The sequence below is a fragment of the Gopherus flavomarginatus genome, chromosome 1 (assembly GCF_025201925.1).
Source record: "Gopherus flavomarginatus isolate rGopFla2 chromosome 1, rGopFla2.mat.asm, whole genome shotgun sequence".
Taxonomy (NCBI): domain Eukaryota; kingdom Metazoa; phylum Chordata; order Testudines; family Testudinidae; genus Gopherus; species Gopherus flavomarginatus.
The window spans coordinates 147634898-147658013 of record NC_066617.1 but is presented as its reverse complement, the minus strand read 5'-3'; the positions used below and the strand labels follow the sequence as shown (position 1 = coordinate 147658013).

Below are 23116 nucleotides of genomic sequence, written 5' to 3'. Positions count from 1 at the left end.
TGCTTCAGATAAATTGCTTACCCTCAGTCTCCATTCCACATCTGTGAAACGGGACTATTCATTTGTCCCCACCTGGGTAAAATAAACTGATAAACTAAAAAAAGTGCTATGTAAGTGCGAAGTATTACAAGGGAGCCTTTCTTTGACTTTAATAAGGCTATGCTATATGTTGGCCTGTCCTAAATAACTCAGTATGGTATTTTCAGGTATAAAGGAAGGGGAACACACACCTGTTGCGTTTTATGCAGGAAGTTACTAGATGTGAGTTACTAGAGGGTGACTGATATTAATTTACTTTTAATTTTCAGCCACTAAAGTTCTTGGCACTGTCAAGTGGTTCAATGTCAGAAACGGATATGGCTTTATCAACAGGTACGTTTGTTGTTATTGATAAATTTGTGCAGCACCGCAGTTCACGTGCTTAATGGATCTATTAACTCCTGAGCTTTCAAAATCAGGCTAGAAATCTCACAGGAAGAGAGGTTTTCTGAGATTTCTGGTATTTCCTGTTTCTGGTTGGGCTCAAAATATCACAGGGTTGGCCTCTGATGCTGCACTTTAGCTCTGACAGCCTGATAACCATTAAGGGTCTGAGTTAAAATCAGGTAATAGGTGGATGTGGGAGGGAATTATTGAACCTTTCCAAACGTGGGTGGGGGTGGGGGTGTATGTGTGGGGAACAGATTTGAGCTTTGGAGAAAGTTTTGGTAAAAGTGTTCTTACTTTCTGTCCAAACATGGCAATTACAATCTTCACTAAAAATCCACAGTTCAGTGTTTTATAGTTATAGCTGGGCACAGACTTGAACATGCAGACGTTACGGGGTATTCCAAAACTCAAGTCTATATCCACATCTGAATTTTGGAAATAGTCCCTCTCTCTGTAATAGGTCAAACCAAAATTTTAGCTCTACACTCCCACACTGAATTTTAAGAAACTGCATCTTGTACTCTAAGTCCACCCTCAAGGGCATCTTACCACCCACTCATGTGGGTAACTAAACCGTTTCTAAGTGACTTCAAGCAAAAAATGGGAGAGCTAAAAACTAGTAGTATGTGGCTTGCTCATGAAAACGCTATGATAAACTTACAGTTGACAAGCTACAGAAACTTGCTTATTAATTTTTTTATTTTTTAAATAGTTTTCAAACTTTAAAAAAAATCCTCTGCCAGAAAATGGATATAGCAAAAGAATCCAGACAGGCCTCAGTTTAGGGAGTTTGATAACTGAAGGAGATCAGAGACGGGGGATAAAGTCTTCTACATCATAGAAATCATTTCCAATACAGCACTGTATTGTGGCGGACTCGATGTCTGATGAATTAGAGAACCGGGGTATGGAACCTTTCAGTGCAACCACAGCTCATTGAGGCTGGCTCCCCCTCATATAAGGCACTCATATTGGGGATGGGGAGAAGGGATCTGATTCATGTTGAGAGAGCTCCATATCCCCTTCTAAAGCACAGTTTCCAAGATCGTGCAGGATCAGGCAGGTAATGAATGGCTTGGAGTTAAGGAAAATAACATCAAGCCTTCTATCTGTAGGGCATTCGTTTTACTTCAGCCCTCTGAGGTAGTGATTCTTTCCAGTTACACCTCTACCTCGATAAAATACTGTCCTCGGGAGCCAAAAAATGTTACCACGTTATAGGTGAAACAGCGTTATATTGAACTTGCTTTGATCTGCTGGAGTGCGCAGCCCTGCCCCCCCGGAGCGCTGCTTTACCGCATTATATCTGAATTCATGTTTCATCAGGACACGTTATAATGAGAGAGAGGTGTATGCTCTCTCAGTGAAATGCATATTCTGGCTCTCAGTCTAGTGGGAGAAGTCTCCGCACAATAAAACCATTATCAAAATTTGCACACTTACTGTCTTCCCCTACTTTCTCTGATCCACCCGTTATCAGTCCCAGCAGGGAAGCCAAACGGTTGAATAGGCCATAGAGACTTCCCTTGCTTCCTGGGAACAAAGAGATTACACCCAATGGTGCTTCTAGTTCAGTATCCTGACTCTGACAGTAGCCAATGCCACATGCATAGACCATACAGTAGCCAATTATGGAACAACCAACTTACAGGGGAGGTTTCTAACCCCTTTTGGTGATTGACATTTATGCCTGGATATAAAAAGGTTTATATTCTTATACAGTTCTATCTTCCTAAATCAAGAGGAGCATATTTGGGAGAAGGGCAAAATCCCTCAGATTTCTTGACTGTCAATCTAGCACCTTTTTCACAAGCCACTGTAAACAGTAGAGTGAGACTGAAATTCTTTTGGAGTATTTAAGAGTTCCTAGCTTCTGCATCTGTGTGCGTGCACTGGATGTGAGTTTTCTCAGATATATCATCCTATATCACAAGCAGAATCCTATACTGGGTGGAGGATTGTCTAGATAACCTAGTAAATTTTTTTTTTTTGGTTCCTTTATTTCATGCGTAGCTCTCCCCCTCCCAGTGAGTATTCCTAGTCACACCTCTCCTGGGATGTTTTGGGTTCCAGTGTAAGGGGAGCTATGTTAACAGCTGTGCACAGTCCTGTTGACAGTCTCACTTGACCTGTGAGATAACGTACTGGGAGCTTCAGTTGCAGGTCCTGTGATCGTGGAGAGGAGAGGGAGAGAATGTAATAGTCTGGTTGCAATGTAATATGTCAGACTGCACCTTGGATGTCTGCCCACAGATTACAAGGTGGTCCCTGGGGAAGGTGGAAAATCCCCTGCTGCTGGGGAAACTATACAGAGGGAATTCACAGCCAGGTCTGAATGGAGAGACCAAGTAGTTTGTACTGCACATGGAATCCCAGGGGTCGTGCACCCTATGGAGGCTCCAGGAGATGTATTTCCAGGTTCTGTTCCTCTTTAAAAGAGGTACATGAACTGGTAAGTTGAAGCCCAGGGACTATCTCCAGTAAAGCTGCAGGCCTAAATAATCAGATGTCCCATGATTACATTTCTCTCTCTCTCTCTACATTTTTTCCACAGAAATGACACAAAAGAAGATGTGTTTGTTCATCAGGTGAGTGAGAGGCAGTGGACTGTCTCTTTGTAAATTCTGTACATTGTAAAATTTGTTGCCACGTACTGTCCATACTCATCTATCAGCCCTAGTCTCTCCTTATGAGTGCTAAAGACATCATCCTGAACTGCTTCAGCCCCACATGTATCACTGACAAACTTCCTTCTCTTAGCCACTCTCATTATATGGAGTTAAAGGGGTTGTTCTAGTCGGAACTCTCCCATCTTCCTCTGTATATAACACTTAACAGATCCCCCTCTCTATCTTTCAACTGCTTCTGTCTTCTCTTGCCCACTGTGGTTTAGGCAGGGGGCTTTTTTCTTTCCAGCAGGGTAACTGCTCAGTTCGTGTGTGGGAGGGAGTATCTGGCTCCAATGAAGTGAAATGAACCTTCTTTTTTTTTTTATTTATTTTTTTTTGTGTGCTGTTTTCTACCTCATCCTTCCACCTTCCTTTTCTTCTGCACCAGACCCTCTGTTGTTCATACTCCTGGCTTCCTTTCCAGTCCTCTCACTCTTCTTTTCTCTTTTTCATTCTTAGAGCAAGAGGAGGAATAGGACTATCAATCTCTCCTTCTGTTCTCTTTCTTGCCATTCTTGAAGGAAAAGGATCCAATCAGATCCTTAACCAGCCTGGACATTATCAGCTGTCACAATGTGAGTCAGCTGCAACCAAGAATGACAGGCAAGAGGGAATGCACCAGTTGTAACTGGGCAGGAAGTGGTCAACAAGAAGCCTGCTAGTGCACATGGGGTTCCCTGAACCATCAGCAGGTCATGCTTTTAAAGTGTTTCCCTGTGACCTGGGACTTCTGTTCTGAGATTTGAAGATGGCTGTGACCTCCTGAGGGTTAAATGTCCAGCAGCTATCTGTATTTACATCACACTCATTACTGTAATACCTGAGAGATGCACATTTGACCAGGAGATTGTTACCCACATAAAATTCTGTAACTCACGCACCTTAGGGGCACCTTTACTCAGTTCCTAGGGCTCAAGACATAACCCTCTTAATTTAGGCACCCACCCTTAGCCTATTCCTGTGGCTCAGACATAACCTTAGGCTCTATGGCAACCACCGTACCCTGTTCTTAGGGCTTAGGTGTGATCCTGTTAATTTAGGCACCCACTCGTACCCTTCTGTGGGCTCAAGGCATAACCTTACACTCTGCGGGTTTGCAGAGTCTTTTACCAGTAGAAGAGCCTTACTCAGTAATATCCTACTTAACCTCTATTTATTAACAGTTAGTTCCCTACAAAAATGAATGCATTCACTATGCATACAATGCTCACCACTCCCAGTCTTCTTCATGGCTAGTCAGGATCAGGTCATCTGGGGGACTCCAGCTATTTTACAGTGTGGTTGGCAGGGTTTTGAGGTCTGGCAGCTCGATCTCGGGGCTGTGTCCTGGATTTGGTTCCCAAGAACTTCCTTTTGGACCCCAGTTTATATAGTGAAATTTGAGTCCTGTTCCAGAAGAGAAAGCAGCTATCAAATCCCCCCTCATTCTTCAACTACTTGAAAAGGGGTTCCAAAGAGGATGGATCTAGACTGTTCTCAATGGTACCAGATGACAGAACAAGGAGTAATGGTCTCAAGTTGCAGTGGGGGAGGTTTAGGTTGGATATTAGGAAAAACTTTTTCACTCTTAGAGTGGTGAAACACTGGAATGGGTTACATAGGGAGGTGGCGGAATCTCCTTCCTTAGAGGTTTTTAAGGTCAGGCTTGACAAAACCCTGGCTGGGATGATTTAGTTGGTGTTGGTCCTGCTTTGAGCAGGGAATGCACTAGATGACCTCCTCTGGTCCCTTCCAACCCTGATATTCTATTGGTTAATCATAGAATTATACCTTCAGTAATATTTTTTTAGTTAAATGATTGGTTAACAATTTTCCAACCAATTCTAACATACTGTAAAACAATTCTTTAACCGGTTATATTTTAATGTAGTTTACACCCAGAAAAATGAATTGTGTACCAGGCAGAAACAATCAACAGACAGAGACCATACAGATAAACAATAGAGAAATGAGGGACCATAAAGACAAAACAATAAAGTAGAGATTTCACAACCACAGCTTGTCGATAAGTGATTTCTTGCCAGACAGAATGCCATCAAACACTTGAACCATCTTAAGATCTGTTTCTTTATCTGGTGATGGTAGGTATTATTAGAACAGGAATGTGATGATGTGACTTTCTGCTTCTTGACTAATGGCTGCTGCTCTTCTAATATGGCTACAGAGAAAGGCCTTATCCTTACAAGGTAACATGCATTCCCTGTTGGGAAGCTTGTCCCAAATGCCCCAAAACAACAAAATTTCAGATGCTCCATCAGATGTAAGAGGTTTTATCCTCTGTGTGAGCCAGCCACTAGGAGTAGATGAGACATACACATAGCCTGCATGTTAAACAACGGTTAGTGTTATGTGCATATAACATTACTGGTGCTAAGGATGCTCCGCTTGGTGGTGTGACTGTTCCTGAGTCAGAGCTAACCTCATAGTTTTTAAGAGTTTGTGAACTTGTTAATGAGAGATGGGACAGCAAGGGTGTTTGTGTGTAATTCACTATGATTTATATTGCATTAGGAGAGCTGACAGTCGTAAGTGCCAGGCTATAGGCAGCAGGTGGATACACTAACAGATGGGGTCAGCACAAGGGAACAGTGAGATATTCACCGTGGTGGAAAAAGGTGATAGCAGCAAGTGAGTTGCCTAATCATTGTCAAACTTTTAATAGGCATCATGGCAGTGAAGTATTTTTAAGGAGAAATTTAAAGAAGGACAATGAGGTGGCTCTACCGCTATTTACAGTGGCATGGGAGTAGGCACAGCAGTGCTTGTTGAAAAGTTTTGAAATGGGCTATGAGAATGGCATTGGTAGCATTACTACGTAAAAGATGATGGTCGATAAGGGTTTTTAAATGTGAAGAATAATAGTTTTGTGTTTTAATGCAGAAGAGTTTTTGCCCCCTCTTTGTTCCTCTCCTCATGGGAATCACATATCTCCCCTTCTCTATGTAGATTAAGGCACTATAGTGGGAAAATGCGGAGTATTTTTGTCCTTCCACAGGTCAATATATGGGTAAAGTGAATGGTTAAAATCCTCTAGGAGTGTGCCCTTTGAGCAAAAGTCAGGCCTGATGATAGTGAGTGAAATTCCATTTATTTCAGATGTCTACTTACTCTAGGATTAAACTTGTCCCGTTGTCTCAATGTCCATAACTAGACCATTCTGGCTAGTCTTAGACTTGGTCCAGGATTTGATGTTCCTGAACTCATGCTCCCTTCCCTTTCTTTTGTTGTCCTACCGCCCTGTCAGGAGCCCTAGCTAAATGGCATTTGAAACTGAAGGACTGACCACCTTCAGGCAATACTAGGCAGTTGGAGTTGGTATTGATTCAGTGGGAAGGGATATCCCTGCTGCAGTATTGTGATTTTCCTGGTAGGATTCCCAGCCAAGTACAAACTAAACCAGCCCTTGCTGAATTTATGGGAGCTGGGAGGGATCTCAGCTCCCCTTGGGATGGTACAGTGATTCAGTCAAGCAGATTGAGGCCTGCCTGAGTGAGAAGGAAAGGGAACAGTCAGGCAGGGAGTGGCAGTTACAAAGTCCTATCAATTACGTACACAAACATCCTGCTCTGAACTGCCTCTTTTCTGTTCCCTGCCTCTGTGGACTCCTCCCCCAGCGCTTGGGAAGTGTGGAGGAGGGGTTGGATTACACATGTAATCTCTTTAGAATAAGACTGACCTAGTTGAAGGGACACACCCATCCTCCACTCACACACAGTGGGAGGGAGCAGACAGATCTCATTGTCAGGGTGGGGGTTAACACTCTTTATTTGCTGCTGTTGGATGCTATTTATATATACACAGGGCATACAGATTAAAATGCTTCTCTCTTTAGAGCATACCTGGCTGCTTTGTATTAACAGTTTCTCTCTTCCCATGGCTCCAAATCATGTAGAATCTGGAGCTAGAAAGACCTATTTGGCCTCATCTTGCTTAACTTTCCCTACATTCTTGGCCACAGCCTGATCATTCTTTGATGTGTTATCTAGGTCTCTGTCTATTACCAGTTATAAATGACCCAAGTGATGTGCCTCTACCATTCTCATTGGGGAGGCTATGGCTATTCCAAATTGAAATAAATGAAGAAATATTTCCTGGAACTTTCCTCCTGAAACTTTAACTAATTTCTTCTAGTTGCAGCCCCTTTAGCATCCTTAAAAGTCCCTATCCCTCTTTGGTGCTTAAGAACATAAGAATGGTCTGACCAGTGTTGCCAGTTGTCCGTATAGCCCAGTAGTGGCCAATGCCAGGTGCTTCTGAAGGAATGACCAGAATAGCAATCACTGAGTGATCCCATCCCCTGTCATCCACTCCCAGTTCTGGCAATCAAAGTCTAGGGATACTGAGAGAATGAGGTTGCATCCCTGGCCATCTTGGTGAATAGCTATCCTCCATGAACTAATAATATTTTTTGAACCCTGTTATAATTTTTGGCCTTCACAACATCCCCTGGCAAGGAGTTCCACATGTTGACTGCGTTGGTGAAGAACTACTTCCTTTTTGTTTTGTTTTGTTTTTAAAATTTGCTGCCTCTTCATTTCACTGTGTGATCCCTGGTTCTTGTGTTATGTGATGGGGTAAATAACACTTCCCTATTCACTTTTTCCACACCATTCATGGTTTTATAGACCTCTGTCATATCCCCCTAGTCATCTATTTTCCAAGTTGAAATGTCTCACTCCTTATATTCTTTTCTCATATGGAAGCTGTTCCATAGCCCTAATCATTTTTGTTGCCCTGCTCCAATTCTAACATTTTTTTGAGATGGGACAGCCATCAAGGTGTGTACACTGAAATGCAGTTGCTTCTTGGATGGAGCATGGCTATTTTTTAACATGTCATATAGTAACATGATATGACTATCATCAGAGGATACATGAAGAAAACTTCTCCAAATAGGCTTCTCTTTGAGAAGGAAATACTGTTAGAATCATAGAATATCAGGGTAGGAAGGGACCTCAGGATGTCATCTAGTCCAACCCCCTGCTCAGAGCAGGACCAATCCCCAGACAGATCTTTGACCAAGTTCCCTAAATGGCCATCTCAAGGATTGAACTCACAACCCTGGATTTATTTTAACTATTGAGTGCCCAGTGTGTCTTAAATCACCTGTGAGATGGAAGGGCTGAGTCAGTCTTGTTTTCAAATCTGTTGCTGGTACTGTTTTGATGTAAACAGACTTTGCCTGTTTACATCAAATTTTAGAGCCTAGGGAAACCCTTAAGAACATAAGATTGGCCATACTGAGTCTAGCCCAGTATTCTGTCTTCCGACAGCGGCCAATGCCAGGTGCCTGAGACGCAATGAACAGAACAGGTAATCATCAAGTGATCCATCCCCTGTTGCCCATTCCCAGCTTCTGGCAAACAGAGGCTAGGGACACCATCCCTGCCCATCCTGGCTAATAGACATTAATGGACCTATCCTCTATGAATTTATCTAGTGTGTGTGGTGTGGTGTTTTTTTTTTTTTTTGTTTTTTGTTTTTTTTTGGTAAACTCTGTTATAGTCTTGCCCTTCACAACATCCTCTGGCAAGGCGTTCCATAGGTTGACTGTGCATTGTATGAAAAAATACTTCCTTTTGTTTGTTTTTAAACCTCTGCCTATTTCATTTGGTGGCCTCTAGTTCTTGTGTTATGAGGAAGAGTAAATAACACTTTCTTATTTACTTTGTTCACACCAGTCATGATTTTATAGATCTCTATCATATCCCCACTTAATTGTCTTTTTTCCAAGCTGAAAAGTCCCAGTTTTATTAATCTGTCCTCATACAGCAGCCGTTCCATATCTGTGATCGTTATTGTTGCCCTTTTCTGAACCTTTTCCGATTCCAGTATATCTTTTTTTTTTTTTTTTTTTTTGAAATGGGGTGACCACATCTGCACGCAGTATTCTAGATGTGGGCATACCATGGATTTATAGAGAGGCAATATGGTATTTTGTCTCATAATCTATACCTTTCTTAATGATTTCAAGTTTTCTGTTAGCTTTTTTTGACTGTTGCTGTACATCGAGTGAATGTTTTCAGAGAACTATCCACAATGACTCCAAGATCTTTCTTGAGTGGTAACAGCTAATTTAAACCTCATAATTTCACAGAGAAGAGAAATTCAAGATGCTGTCAGGGTAGTATGGCTTCTTGCGCCTCTGTCCTCTATGGTCTCTGAAAGGATGTCAGATCTTGGGCCTCCTGCTTGTACCTGTCTCTGTGTGGAATTAGATCAGGACTTAAGTACGCTATCCCATGTATACCAAACACTTATCGCCATGTGGGTCCAATCGGGTTTCAGGCACTTTTGTCTCCTCCCTTTGGGGACTTGCAACCAATGCAACAACCTTCTTAAAACAAAGGACCAGAGCATTAGAGGAAAAAATCGCATATGGGCATATTTAGTCTAGTCTAATCTCATGCTTCACCACAAGCAATTAGGTGAACTTCCCTCTTGAGTTACATGAACAGAACTAACTTGTATCTCTTAGCAAGTTCAGATCCTCCTGTGACTCTGAGCATCTTTCAATCTGATTTTTTTTCTCTGACCTACCCTGTTTGAACTTTTTTTGGGGGGAGTGGGGGATGTTGCTTAGGAAGAGGTCTAGAACCATTAATGCTACTTGGTCTGGCATAATTAATAACCTTTTAACTGTAAGGTGTTAAGTGACTTTCAGGAAGGACCTCCTCTTTCCCTTGGTTCTGCTACCCAGAAAAACACCTAGGGTCAAATATCTCTTCCATTATATGATACAGAAACATCACTGTAGTGACAGCATTAAGAGTATTTGTCACAGATACCGTCGTACTCTTTGAACTCTATGGGGACAAATTGCCAGTGTGGATGCCAGTAGAGTGGTAGGGATGGTCTAGAGCATCAGTGGGGTGAGTTAGGACTCGGGAGACCTTAGTTCGGTTCCTGGCTCAACAGCAGATTTCCTGTGTGACTTTGGGCAAGTAACTTTCTGTGTAGTGCCTCTGTTTGATGTCTAAAAATGAGAATCTCTCTCACTACACCCTGTGAGTTAGAGGGTATGCTCTGTTAAGGATTGTATGGTACTGAGGTACTGAGATGCTCAACGTCATTTAAATCACTGATAGTGCCCTTTCTGAATAAAGCGGAGTGAGACTGTACATGAATAGTTTGAAACTGGGCAGTGGCAAGGGTAGCAGCCACTCCATTTCCTTACCGCGAGCCACTAACTTGCTATTGGGGACCTGCTCTGGGAGAGTCTGATTTCTGTTGCATTCCACCTCTGACTTTTGATCAGGATCACTATTTTGTCTCTTTAAAGACCGCAATCAAGAAGAACAACCCACGGAAATACCTACGCAGTGTTGGTGATGGAGAGACTGTAGAATTTGATGTAGTCGAGGGAGAGAAGGTGAGAGAATCTGAGAGAGATGGTGAAAGGCCTAAGTGGTCTTGGGTAGTCCATTGCCACCTTTCTCCCAATGGGGTTGGATGTAAGATCATTCCTTTTTATACATTCTCTTGTGCTCTGTCCAGCCTAGTGATAAATTACTGCACTGATGGAGCTTCTGCTATTTCCCTTGGGAGACTATTGTCCTGTCTAATAAATCTTTACAAAATATATCAGGATCTCCACTTTGAAATTGGCTCTCTTTAACTTCATCCCCTTACTCTTATGGGCTATAAAATTCTTATTTGACCAGATTTTTTTTAAATAGGAAGGCTGTACATGCACATTTTTGTACCCTGCTGAATAATTCTCTCTGTCCTTGGTATTTGAACCCTTCAACTACTTGTAGGTTCATGTTCCCTGTTAATTATCATTTAGCCAATCTATAGATATTCAGGGTGTGTGGGTGGTTTGGTTTTTTTTGGTGGTGGGGGTGTGTGTGTGAGGTGGTTGGTTGGGTTTTTTAGTTTGTTCCTCAAAATTCAGCTCAGTTCAATTTTTCTGTCCCTCTGATCATTTTGCTGATATCTTCTGAACTCCTATAGTTTGTGAATCTCTTTCTGGTAATGAGGTTGAAAATACCTGGCCTGGTTGTGCAGTCTTGCCATATGCAGCTTGTGAGGAATAGAAAAATAAGCAGTGCCAAAGAAAAGTGCTGTTTGGAGGGAAGATGGTCACCTCTTATCTTAAGTCTCTAATTATGGAAACAGGGAGGTGTTTTGTTTCCCCATCTTGCTTCCTTTTTCTGGGTCTGTCCACCTTCCACTTGGTTCTTGTTCTCTTGCATGTTTTTCATCACGTCCTTTCTCTCTGTTTCTGTGTCAGGGTGCAGAAGCAGCCAATGTCACTGGTCCAGATGGAGTCCCCGTGGAAGGCAGTCGTTATGCTGCAGACAGGCGCCGTTACCGACGTGGCTATTATGGCAGACGCCGTGGACCACCTCGTAGTGTAAGTTGGGGTTTTTTTTTTTGTTCTAGCACTCCCACTTCAATCCTGAGATTCCTTGCATGAGGATTGGGGAATTCCAAGTTAAGCATTATGTCATGAAGAACAAATCCAGCTGCACTTGGTGGTAAGTGGTATGTTCCTCCTGATGTGCCCAGAGGGGAGCGGTTAACCAGCCACTGTCTTCTACCAATATTATGTGCCCACAATGTTGAAGCTGACACAATACACTCAGCCACTTGAGTTTTTCTGAAGAGATACCTCTCTGTCTGTGTCTAGGAGGATGTGAAAAGTGGCTTTTGGTTGTAAAAGTATTTTCCTCTTCAAAAATGTGTGTCTATTTCTTTGCACAGTGAAGTACTCACTCTATTCTCTTCACTCATTCCTGTTTGGTTCTGTCTACGCTGGCCTAAAAGGTAATGGAATAAAGGGTTGCTTTCCTTGCCTGTACAGGGACCATGTTATGCCCCTGTCTATGCAAGGGCTTCAAGCAGTACACCTTTTGCCCACTGATTATTCCAGAGTTTGATGCCCATTCACTAAAGCATTGTGCAGAGTGATACACTGTCATTCCGTGCACCGCATGGGAGATTGAGATGATCCTGCAGCCTCAAACTTAAGCCTACAGGCTGATACCTTTGGCAGACCTGTCAGAGCAGTGGCTGCTTCAGGCTATTGAGAACGCCTGACTCTAACCTGCAAAGAGTCAAGTGAGGCCATTCAGTTAATGTGACCACCTGACTCTAAGGCCCTGCTGATACTATAAAAAGGGCTCACTCCAGTCAGACAGGGAAGAGCCAATTCAGCCTCTGTGCTGAGATCCTCTGACACAGGGTCCAAGACACACACTTGCGAGCCCTGAGGCCAGAACTATCATGGGCTGAAAATCTGAATTTCCTTGGCTTTGTATCACTTTAGATTTACACAGTGGCAATGTCTGCACCAGTTGCTAAGATCTCAAAGATAGCATTGACCCAAGAGGCGGCAACAACAAAGAGGGAGGAAGCCACATACTCCTCCTTCATACCTTTCAATCCGTGAGGGCCTTGAAGACTTTCACGGCATTGCTGTCACCTGTTCTCCATGCTTCTCAGGAACTGGAATAACTAATTTGTGTTCCTCATTGGTTCTCATGGCAGTGATGCCTTTTGATATCTGTGTGCCTGAGGTGGGGAGGAGTGTACACTGACAAAGGCAGCTAGCCAATCCACCACTTGCTTTTTTTGCTGCTTTAACTCTGTCTCTGTACTGATTTCTCTGGTCTTCATCCAGAACTGCCTTGGGGGTACCTTCAGACCCTTTGGAGATTAACTTGGAGGATATCCTGACTCAACCTCAAGAAACTGGTTATCTTCTCCCACTTCAGCTCAAGGTATCATGGAAGGATATCTTGCAGGGCCATCGTCAACCTCTGTTGCCCTGTGTACAGGACTCCATGAAGGGGAAAAACAACTGAGGAGAGTTGGCAGTTTTTCAAAGGGACGCTATTAAGGGCCCAAAAGCAAGTTATTCCGATGGTTAGGAAAGATAGAAAATGTGGCAAAAGACCACCTTGGCTTAACCACGAGAGCTTGCGTGACCTACAAAATAAAAAGGCGTCATATAAAAAAGGGAAACTAGGTCAGATTACAAAAGATGAATATAGGCAAATAACACAGGAATGCAGAGGCAAGATTAGAAAGGCAAAGGCACAAAATGAACTCAAACTAGCTATGAGAATAAAGGGAAACCAGAAGACTTTTTATCAATACATTAGAAGCAAGAGGAAGACCAAGGACAGGGTAGGCCCACTGCTCAGTGAGGAGGGGGAAACAGTAACGGGAGACTTGGAAATGGCAGAGATGCTTAATGACTTCTTTGTTTCGGTCTTCACTGAGAAGTCTGAAGGAATGTCTAATATAGTGAATGCTTACGGGAAGAGGGTAGGTTTAGAAGATAAAATAAAAAAAGAGCAAGTAAAAAATCACTTAGAAAAGTTACATGCCTGCAAGTCACCAGGGCCTGATGAAATGCATCCTAGAATACTCAGGGAGTTAATAGAGGAGGTATCTGAGCCTCTAGCTATTATCTTTGGGAAATCATGGGAGACGGAGGAGATTCCAGAAGACTGGAAGGGGGCAAATATAGTGCCCATCTATAAAAAGGGAAATAAAAACAACCCAGGAAACTACAGACCAGTTAGTTTAACTTCTGTGCCAGGGAAGATAATGGAGCAGGTAATTAAAGAAATCATCTGCAAACACTTGGAAGGTGGTAAGGTGATAGGGAATAGTCAGCATGGATTTGTAAAGAACAAATCGTGTCAAACTAATCTGATAGTGTTCTTTGATAGGATAACGAGCCTTGTGGATAAGGGAGAAGTGGTGGATGTGATATACCTAGACTTTAGTAAGGCATTTGATACAGTCTTGCATGATATTCTTATAGATAAACTAGGAAAGTACAATTTAGATGGGGCTACTATAAGGTGGGTGCATAACTGGCTGGATAACCGTACTCAGAGAGTAGTTGTTAATGGCTCCCAATCCTGCTGGAAAGGTATAACAAGTGGGGTTCCGCAGGGGTCTGTTTTGGGACCGGTTCTGTTCAATATCTTCATCAACGACTTAGATGTTGGCATAGAAAGTACGGTTATTAAGTTTGCGGACGATACCAAACTGGGAGGGATTGCAACTGCTTTGGAGGACAGGGTCAAAATTCAAAATGATCTGGACAAATTGGAGAAATGGTCTGAGGTAAACAGGATGAAGTTCAATAAAGATAAATGCAAAGTGCTCCACTTAGGAAGGAACAATCAGTTTCACACATACAGAATGGGAAGAGACTGTCTAGGAAGGAGTATGGCAGAAAGAGATCTAGGGGTCATAGTAGACCACAAGCTTAAAATGAGTCAACAGTGTGATACTGTTGCAAAAAAAAGCAAATGTGATTCTGGGATGCATTAACAGGTGTGTTGTAAACAAGACACAAGAAGTCATTCTTCCGCTTTACTCTGCGCTGGTCAGGCCTCAGCTTGAGTATTGTGTCCAGTTCTGGGCACCGCATTTCAAGAAAGATGTGGAGAAATTGGAGAGGGTCCAGAGAAGAGCAACAAGAATGATTAAAGGTCTTGAGAACATGACCTATGAAGGAAGGCTGAAGGAATTGGATTTGTTTAGTTTGGAAAAGAGAAGACTGAGAGGGGACATGATAGCAGTTTTCAGGTATCTAAAAGGGTGTCATCAGGAGGAGGGAGAAAACTTGTTCACCTTAGCCTCCAATGATAGAACAAGAAGCAATGGGCTTAAACTGCAGCAAGGGAGATTTAGGTTGGACCTTAGGAATAAGTTCCTAACTGTCAGGGTAGTTAAACACTGGAATAGATTGCCTAGGGAAGTTGTGGAATCTCCATCTCTGGAGATATTTAAGAGTAGGTTAGATAAATGTCTGTCAGGGATGGTCTAGACAGTATTTGGTCCTGCCATGAGGGCAGGGGACTGGACTCGATGACCTCTCGAGGTCCCTTCCAGTCCTATGAGTCTAAGGCCTTGCTGGAGGTTTGAGGCCAATCTCTACACTGGCACCAGTGCCTCTTCCAGCACTATATCTTCCCTCTGCACCAATGCCCTCACAAGCACCTATTCCTCATCTGCCACTGACACAGCCTGTCTTTTACACTGATAACAGTAAGAGACCCTTGGATCTAGCCTCATCTCTGGAATAGTATGAGACTCCTTCAGAGGAAACGTTCAGGTTCCTTTTGTAGGCACATACGAATAGTATCTCCTCAGAAGAACAAATTGATGCTTCATCGGTTTCCCTTATGAACAGATACTGTTTCAGTAACTAGTGTGGTATTGCTCTGACCTTGCTTCCATGGGTCCTGCGCTTCTAGGCGGTTTATGCTAGCCTCAGTGGCTCACTGTGACCCTCCACGTAGCCCTTCTCTCTCTAGGGCCAGGGTTACAGTCTACTGAGCCCTTTTCATCATAGGTCTGCAAGGAGGTTGGTGAGAGAACTCCCACAGGCTCTGTTCAGCCTCTTGTCCTAACAGGGGCCTGACTTCCCCTCCCAGGAGATGTTCCTGTAGTGGTGGGTTGTGGGGAACCTGGGCCCACCCTCTACTCCGGGTTTTGGCCCAGGGACCCTAATGGTAGCAGTTGTTGGCAGCCAACCTTTCACTGCCAGAGTTGCTACATTTCCCGGACATTTTCCGTCTGTTAGTCTATAAGGTGCCACAGGATTCTTGCTGCTTTTAGATTTCCCTAGGCCACTTCCCCACAGCTCTCCTGCTTCTCCCTTCTTCACTCTTACCTTAGGGCTCCTTTAACGATAGTCTGAGAGTGTCTTCAGTAACCAGCCCTTCAGCTGCACTTCCTCACCTCTGACTCCTTGGCTCTTCCCTGTCTGACTGAAGTGAGCCCTTTTTATAGTATCAGCAGGGCCTTAATTAGAGTCAGGTGGTCAAATTTAACTGAATGGCCTCACCTGACTCTCTTTGCAGGTTAATTTGAGTTAAGTGTTCTCATTAGCCTGGAGCAGCCCCTGCTCTGGTCAGTCAGGGAACTGTTAATTCAGTGGCCAGTATATCTGCCTTCTGCTATTCTGCTGTACCTAACTGGCCTGGGTCTGTCACATATCCCTCCCCCCTGCGCAACACCAAGGAGTTGGGCAGCTTGGAACTCCAGACAGTGTATGTATAATAAGCCATCGGCATTGCCATGGTGACTCCCTACTCTGTGCTCTATGCAGAACTGGAAAGGTTGGAGGGATAAGAACCACCTACTTATCCTTGTGTTCTTTTCCTTGTTCCATTGCATCCATTGGAGAGGGGCATGGTCAGTCACAGGGATAAATCTGCGCCCCAGCAGGTAGTATCGCAACGTTTCCATGGCCCATTTTACAGCGAGGCACTCTCTCTCTCTACTACTGCATATTTTTGTTCCCTCGGAAGGAGTTTCCTACTAAGGCAGAGAACTGGGTGTTCCTTCTCCAACTATCTGCGACAGGGTTAGGGGCCATCCTACCTTGGATGCATCTGTCTGTAGGATAAAGTCCTTGTTGAAATCTGGTGCTATCAATACGAGGTTACTGCAGAGGGCAGTCTGTAAGTCCGCGAATGCTCTTTCTGCTGCATCGAACCATCTGACTGGATCAGGACCACAGGCCTTCACTAAGTCCATTTGGGGACTTGCCCTTGTAGCAGAATGGGGGATGAAACACCGGTAATACCCCACCACCCCTAGAAATGCTTGGACCTGCTTCTTACAACTCAGCCGAGGCCAATTTTGGATGACCTCTAACTTATTCAGTTGGGGTTTTACCAGACCTTTTCCTAGCATGTAGCCAAGATATTTGGCCTCTGTGAACCCTACAGCACACTTAACAGGGTTTGCCGTAAGGCCAGCTCACCGGAAGGTGTCAAGGACCGCCCCCACTTTTTCCAAGTGGGTCTCCTAGTCTGGGACCCCCAGGCCTGGGTGGTGAAGATCTTCAGCTGGTCCACAACCTCGCACAGGAGGACTCGATCTTGGGTCGCCTGTCTCATTAATAATTGATTGGTTTCCTGCTGTAACCTCATGGACTCCTGTTGTGCCTTCACCTGAGCCCGGGTTGCCTCCTGCTGGGCTGCTGTGGCTTGCACCAGTGCTTTCACCACCTCCTCCATGGTGGTACAAACAACAACCAAAAAAACCCCACAACCTAAAACCCCTGTGAACTTTTTTTGGGGTGTTTTTTTTCCTGTTTTTTTGTTTTTTTAGTAAACACCTCTTTGTTCCACCACGCTGTGAACAATCACTATCCCACTCCTGACGCCAGTTGTGGCAGAGCTCTGACCTTGCTTCCATGGGTCCTCCGCTTCTAGGCGGTTTATGCTAGCCTCAGTGGCTCACTGTGACCCTCCACGTAGCCCTTCTCTCTCTAGGGCCAGGGTTACAGTCTACTGAGCCCTTTTCATCATAGGTCTGCAAGGAGGTTGGTGAGAGAACTCCCACAGGCTCTGTTCAGCCTCTTGTCCTAACAGGGGCCTGACTTCCCCTCCCAGGAGATGTTCCTGTAGTGGTGGGTTGTGGGGAACCTGGGCCCGCCCTCTACTCCGGGTTTTGGCCCAGGGACCCTAATGGTAGCAGTTGTTGGCAGCCAGCCTTTCACTGCCAGAGTTGCTACATTTCCCTAGGCCACTTCCCCACAGCTCTCCTGCTTCTCCCTTCTTCACCCTTACCTTAGGGCTCCTTTAACGATAGTCTGAGGGTGTCTTCAGTAACCAGCCCTTCAGCCACACTTCCTCATCCCTGGCTCTTCCCTGTCTGACTGGAGTGAGCCCTTTTTATAGTATCAGCAGGGCCTTAATTAGAGTCAGGTGGTCACATTAACTGAATGACCTCACCTGACTCTTTGTGGGTTAATTAGAGTCAGGTGTTCTCATTAGCCTGGAGCAGCCCCTGCTCTGGTCAGTCAGGGAACAGAAAACTGTTAATCCAGTGGCCAGTATATCTGCCTTCTGCTGTACCCAGCTGGCCTGGGTCTATCACACTAGTGAGGAGAATGGCCAGTGTTCTCCAGCTGCAGACAGGTGTTATGGCACCAGAGATCAATCCCCTGTTTATCATCTTGCATATGCAGACCAGGGAGAAACTTGCTTTGTCTACAGCTGTGCCATAAGATATCTGGCTCTCTCTGCTCTCATTTCCAAGAGAGGAGACAGGGTTTATGTTAAACCACGTGAAGATGTCAGTTATAGTGTTGCTTGGCAAACTCCTGCGGTACAGGAAAGAAGGGTCAGTAAGGTGTCCCACTCTACCCTCTCTGTCAGAGGGGATATTAACTGGATATTTTGGTAGATGTTCCTACTTATCTGTCTCACTATGATTTTGGGTGGCCGACTATAAGCCACATGTCCCATTACATTTATGCCCTGTGGATGCCACAAGCCACATCCTGGAATCTTTTCCTGAGGAACCGAAGAAAGGAACTAGGACACTGTTTGCTGAGGGATGTGTGCTTGCTAAGTGCTCCCTAAAAGCAGCATATGATGCCTTGCACAGAAGTGCAAGAACAGTTGCCCATCTGTACAGAGTGTACTCCTTTGAGGGCCTGGGCTTCTTTAATGTCAAAACAGATGAAGCCCTAGAGAACATTAAGGTCTCTGCCTGCTCTTGGTGGCTAACAGTCCTCTTCCTCAACTCGGAGGAGGTCTGCTCTTTCAAAGTCAGGTTCCCTCAGAGCACAAAAGCATGCAACCCCAAAGGTGATATGAACCACCTCCTAAACTTGCTACTGGCCTCAACAGTATGGAATCAGGTTTCCTTGCCGCATGGCCCTCAGCGCTGGCCTCTGACCAAAAGTTTTGCGAGGTGTGGTTGAGAGCTGTGCACCAATTTACATCATGTCTCCCTGTCCTTTGGATCCAGTCTTTCTTTCTACAGTATCTGGTATAGGATTACTTCCAATTGCTGAGTACTGGACACCATCAGTGACAAATACTCCATCCAGTTCTTCATCGTGCCATCTTGCCACCTCCCTCTTCAGGGACCCATATTCTGAGACTGTTCGATCGGAAGCAGTGGATTCTCTTCTCAAGAAGAGCTATAGGTGAGTTTCCACAAAAATGCTGAAGGGAAAAGATTTTATTTATTCACTTTCCTGATCCCTGAGAAGAATGATGGCCTGAAACCCATTGTGGACCTCAGAAACCTCAACAGGTACATATAACCATTCACATTCAGGATGTTCACGATGGGGGGGCATTTATGGCTTCCTTAAAGAACACCTGCTTTCATGCAGCATCCAAATGCTTGCATCAAGTTCTGAGGTTCTGTGTGGCGACAAGACACTAGAGTCCTTCCTGTATCAGAGCCCTGTGAGTGTTCACCAAGTGCCTCATAGTGGTTGCTGCACTCCTCAGACACCAAGCAATATTTGTTTACCCATGTCTGGTTGACTGGCTAACAGCTAGCTCTCACCAGGATCTCTCCTCAGCGATTCAGTGTATACATTCTCTTCCAGTCTTCGGTATTGTTGACTAACTGGAAGGAATCCACTTTTCAACCTGCACAAAGGATCACCTTTTATCAGAGTGGCCCTGAATGCCAATTGGGTCAGAAACTTTCAGGATGGTACCTATTGCTTCCCACCTCAGCATAGTTGCCCCAGTGCCTTCAATCTTGACTAGAGTGTGTATCGCCATGGCCATAAAATACACGGCATAGGGAATACCTGGGATTCCAGACAGTCTATCGATGTGCTCCATCCAGTACATAAACAGGACAGTGTAGTGCCCCTAAATAACAGCAGAAATCATTCAGTCTCTCATTAAATATAGCTACTGTATGGGAGGATTGGAGAGTGACTAACGTGTGTATTTTAAAAAGGCTCGGTGATCTGTGAAAATATAGGTCTATAAGCTGTACATCTATACCTGGTAATGTGGCTGAAACAATAACTAAAAATAATCTTCTAGATGTTTCTATTACAGTATCTACTGACTACAATTCTTGCAAAGGAAAATAGATTAGTGCAACACTATTAACATTCTTTGGCCTTGTCAGTGAAGTTTTGGACAAAGCAGAACCAGTTGAAATAATTCATTTAGACTTCCAAAAGGTCTCTGACAAAGTCTCTTACCAGAGACTACGAAAGATGCCAGGTATCATAGAGTGAGAGGCAGAGTGTGATCATTTGATCAGAAATTAGCTAGGAGACAGAAGGCAGAGTAGAATGGTCAACATTCATCATGGCAAAAGGTGGTGTGGTGACTAGGTTCTGTACTGGGTCTAGTGTTTAACAATGAAAAGGGCAGTGAGGTAGCAAAATCTGCAGGCAACAGTTGTTCTTAGAGTGCTTGCTTATATCGATTCCAGTTAGGTGTGTGCGTGCCATGTGCACGATCATTGGGAGATTTTTACCCTAGCAACACTTGGTGGGTCAGCTGAGGCACCCCCTGGAGTGGCGCCTTTATGGCGCCAGATATATGCCCTGGCTGACGCAGTGCCCCCTCAATTCCTTCTTACCACCCATGATGGTCATTGGAACTGTGGAGTGCAGCTTAACTGATCTCCATTCTCCCTAGCATTCACTTTAGTACTTGTTAATAGTTTCTGATTAGTTGGTTATAGTTGTGAATTACTTAGTATAGTTAGTTTAATTAGTGTGAGTGAGGACACAGTCTTCTCCCCTATCGCTGTACCCAGGCCCATGTCTGGGTCTCTGGGCTTCAAACCCTGGTCCACTTGCCAGAGGCAGATGCTAATGGGAGACCCCCATAACTCTTGCTTAAGGTGTCTGGGGGAATCCCACCAAGCAGACAAGTGCCACATTTGCAAAGCCTTCAAGCTGAGGACCAGGAAGGAGCAGGACTTTAGACTGAAGCAGCTCCTTATGGAGGCGGCACTTAGCCTGGTCACTTCCTCTGTGCGCCAAGACTCAGCACCATTGTCTTCGATGTGGAGTGCCCTTGCGGCACCGACTGGTCTGGCACTGCGTTTGGACTCTACCAAAGACTCGCGGTGCCAGATCTCCCCGGCACCTCCACCACCACGGCGCCGGTCTCTATTTCCAAGCCAGAAAAAGAAGCAGCCCAAGCAGGTGCTGGCCACTTATTTGGTCGGTTCAACAGCTGCCATCACTTCCTGCACCGCAGTTGGAGCGCATTGGACAAATATTGGCTCCTGCACTGCAAGGGCCATCAAGGCTGATGCACGTAAGTTCCCTGGTGCACACTGCGTTTGAGCTGAGACTACTCTCGACACTGGAGACATTTTCAACGGCACGGGACGTGATCATGCTCACAGAGCCAACTCCTGTGCAGCCAGCAGCACCTCCGGCATGGATGCTGCTGTTGAAAGGAGGGCCATCCGTTATGCGACCACTGTCGCCAAGCGAAGGATGACACCAGTCCCAATACCGATCTTCGTCCTGGCACTGTTCTCAGCCTCGGTTGTACTCGTGACACCGCTCCGGCTCACAGAGATCCAAATCGCATTACGGCCAGTACTAATAGGACTCCTGGCACTGCTCCCGGTACCGGTCAAAGCGGCACTTAACCCGGAGCCAATCCCGACGCAGATCTCACTGGAGAGAGCCATCAAGATCCAGATCAGGCACCAATGGATATCTCGGTACCATTCTGCCTCACGGCACTGGTCCCCAGCACCATACAGCACTGGGATACTCGGCACCGGTGCATACAGCACCGCCTTGGCCATCTCGCTCCGCCTCTGCGTCGTCGCGCTCGCAAGGTGGCTACCACGCCCAGGACCAGGGCGAAGGCAGTACAGGCCAGTGGCTAGAAGAAGGCCAGGAACTGGGCCATGAACCCCCACAGTGGTCTTTTTGGACCCCCTGGACATACCATCAGGCTCCTTCGGGGGCTTCCCATTCCACGCCTTCAGAGCGCCGAGTACTGGAGGCCACTGTCTCTCTTGCCAGAGGCTCTGAGGTGACTGCTCCAGCACCAATGCAGGCCCATCTTGAGCAACAAGATCCTACACAAAAGGACCTCATGCAGGATCCCTTAGTCCTGGGGGTATCTTCCTCGTCCTCGCCTGATGAGGCAGTGGGGGGAATATGGTCTCGGACCCTTCTTCTATGGACCTCCGTGCCCACCAAGAACTGCTCCACAGAGTGACGCGCAATATGAACCTCCAGTTAGAGGAGGTGGTGGAAGTAGAGGACCTTGTGGTGGACGTTCTGTCCACGGAGGCACCATCCAGAGTTGCCCTCCCCATCATATGAGCCATACAGGCCAATGCCAAGGCAATCTGGCAAGCACCAGCCTCTATTCCACCTATGGCCAAGGGAGTGGAAAGGAAGTACTTTGTCCCTTCAAAGCACTTCAAGTACCTCTATACGCACCCCCACCGTGCTCCCTTGTTGTGGCTTCTGTTAACGAGAAGGAGCGGCATGGTCAGCAGGCCCTGGCGCCTAAATCAAAGGACGCTAGATGCCTAGACTTATTTGGGCGCAAGGTGTACTTGGCTGTAGGCTTGCAGCTCAGTATGGCCAACCAGCAGGCACTCCTGAGCTGATATGACACTATTTCATGGCACTCTATGGAAAAATTCAGAGTTGGTTCCACAGGAGTCCAGAGAGGAATTTGAGGCTATAATAGAGGAGGGCCAGAAGGTGGCCAGAACCTCCCTACAAGCCTTTCTGGACGTGGCAGACTTGGCAGCTAGGGACCCTGGCCTCGCGCATAGCCGTGCGCCGCATTTCGTGGATGCAGGTCTCTGGCTTACCACCAGAGTTACAGCAGACCCTCCAGAACGTGCCCTTTGGTGGCCAGGCCTAGTCTCTGAGACGACAGACTCAAGCCTTCAGATTCTGAAGGACTCGAGAATTATCATGCAGTCTCTGGGAACGCATACCCCAGTAACTCAGAGAAGGCCCTTCAGACCACAGCCTCAGAGGTCATACCCTCGGCCGAGAGAGGATTTCTTTAGAAGACATGGCCGAGGTGGTAAAAGGAAACAAACTGGACGCCAAGCCAGCCAAGTCCAGGGCCCTCCCAAGCCATTGGCAGGACCTAAGCAGAACTATTTGAAGGCGTGCCTGAGGATGGAGTGCCAGTCTCCATTCAGGATCCTTCCCTGCCTTTCCAAAATCGTGTCTCCCATTTCCTCCGTGCATGGTCCTACATAACATCAGACCGTTGGGTCCTAAGTGTGGTGGAAAGGAGATACTC

The 23116-nt window shown here is 45.5% G+C and overlaps 2 protein-coding genes across 3 annotated transcripts in view; both read left to right on the top strand.

Annotated features, from left to right (window-relative positions):
• Positions 1–23116, top strand: part of LOC127046810 (uncharacterized) — a 278001-nt gene that overhangs the window by 114581 nt on the left and 140304 nt on the right. The window lies entirely within an intron of this gene.
• The window catches only part of YBX3 (Y-box binding protein 3), a 50525-nt gene that overhangs the window by 6157 nt on the left and 21252 nt on the right, over positions 1–23116 (top strand). For both annotated transcript variants that reach the window (XM_050944321.1, XM_050944331.1), the window contains exons 2-5: positions 309–372; positions 2984–3017; positions 10381–10470; positions 11335–11457. In XM_050944321.1, the coding sequence (XP_050800278.1) occupies positions 309–372; positions 2984–3017; positions 10381–10470; positions 11335–11457 (311 nt within the window). The remainder of the gene's footprint in view (positions 1–308; positions 373–2983; positions 3018–10380; positions 10471–11334; positions 11458–23116) is intronic.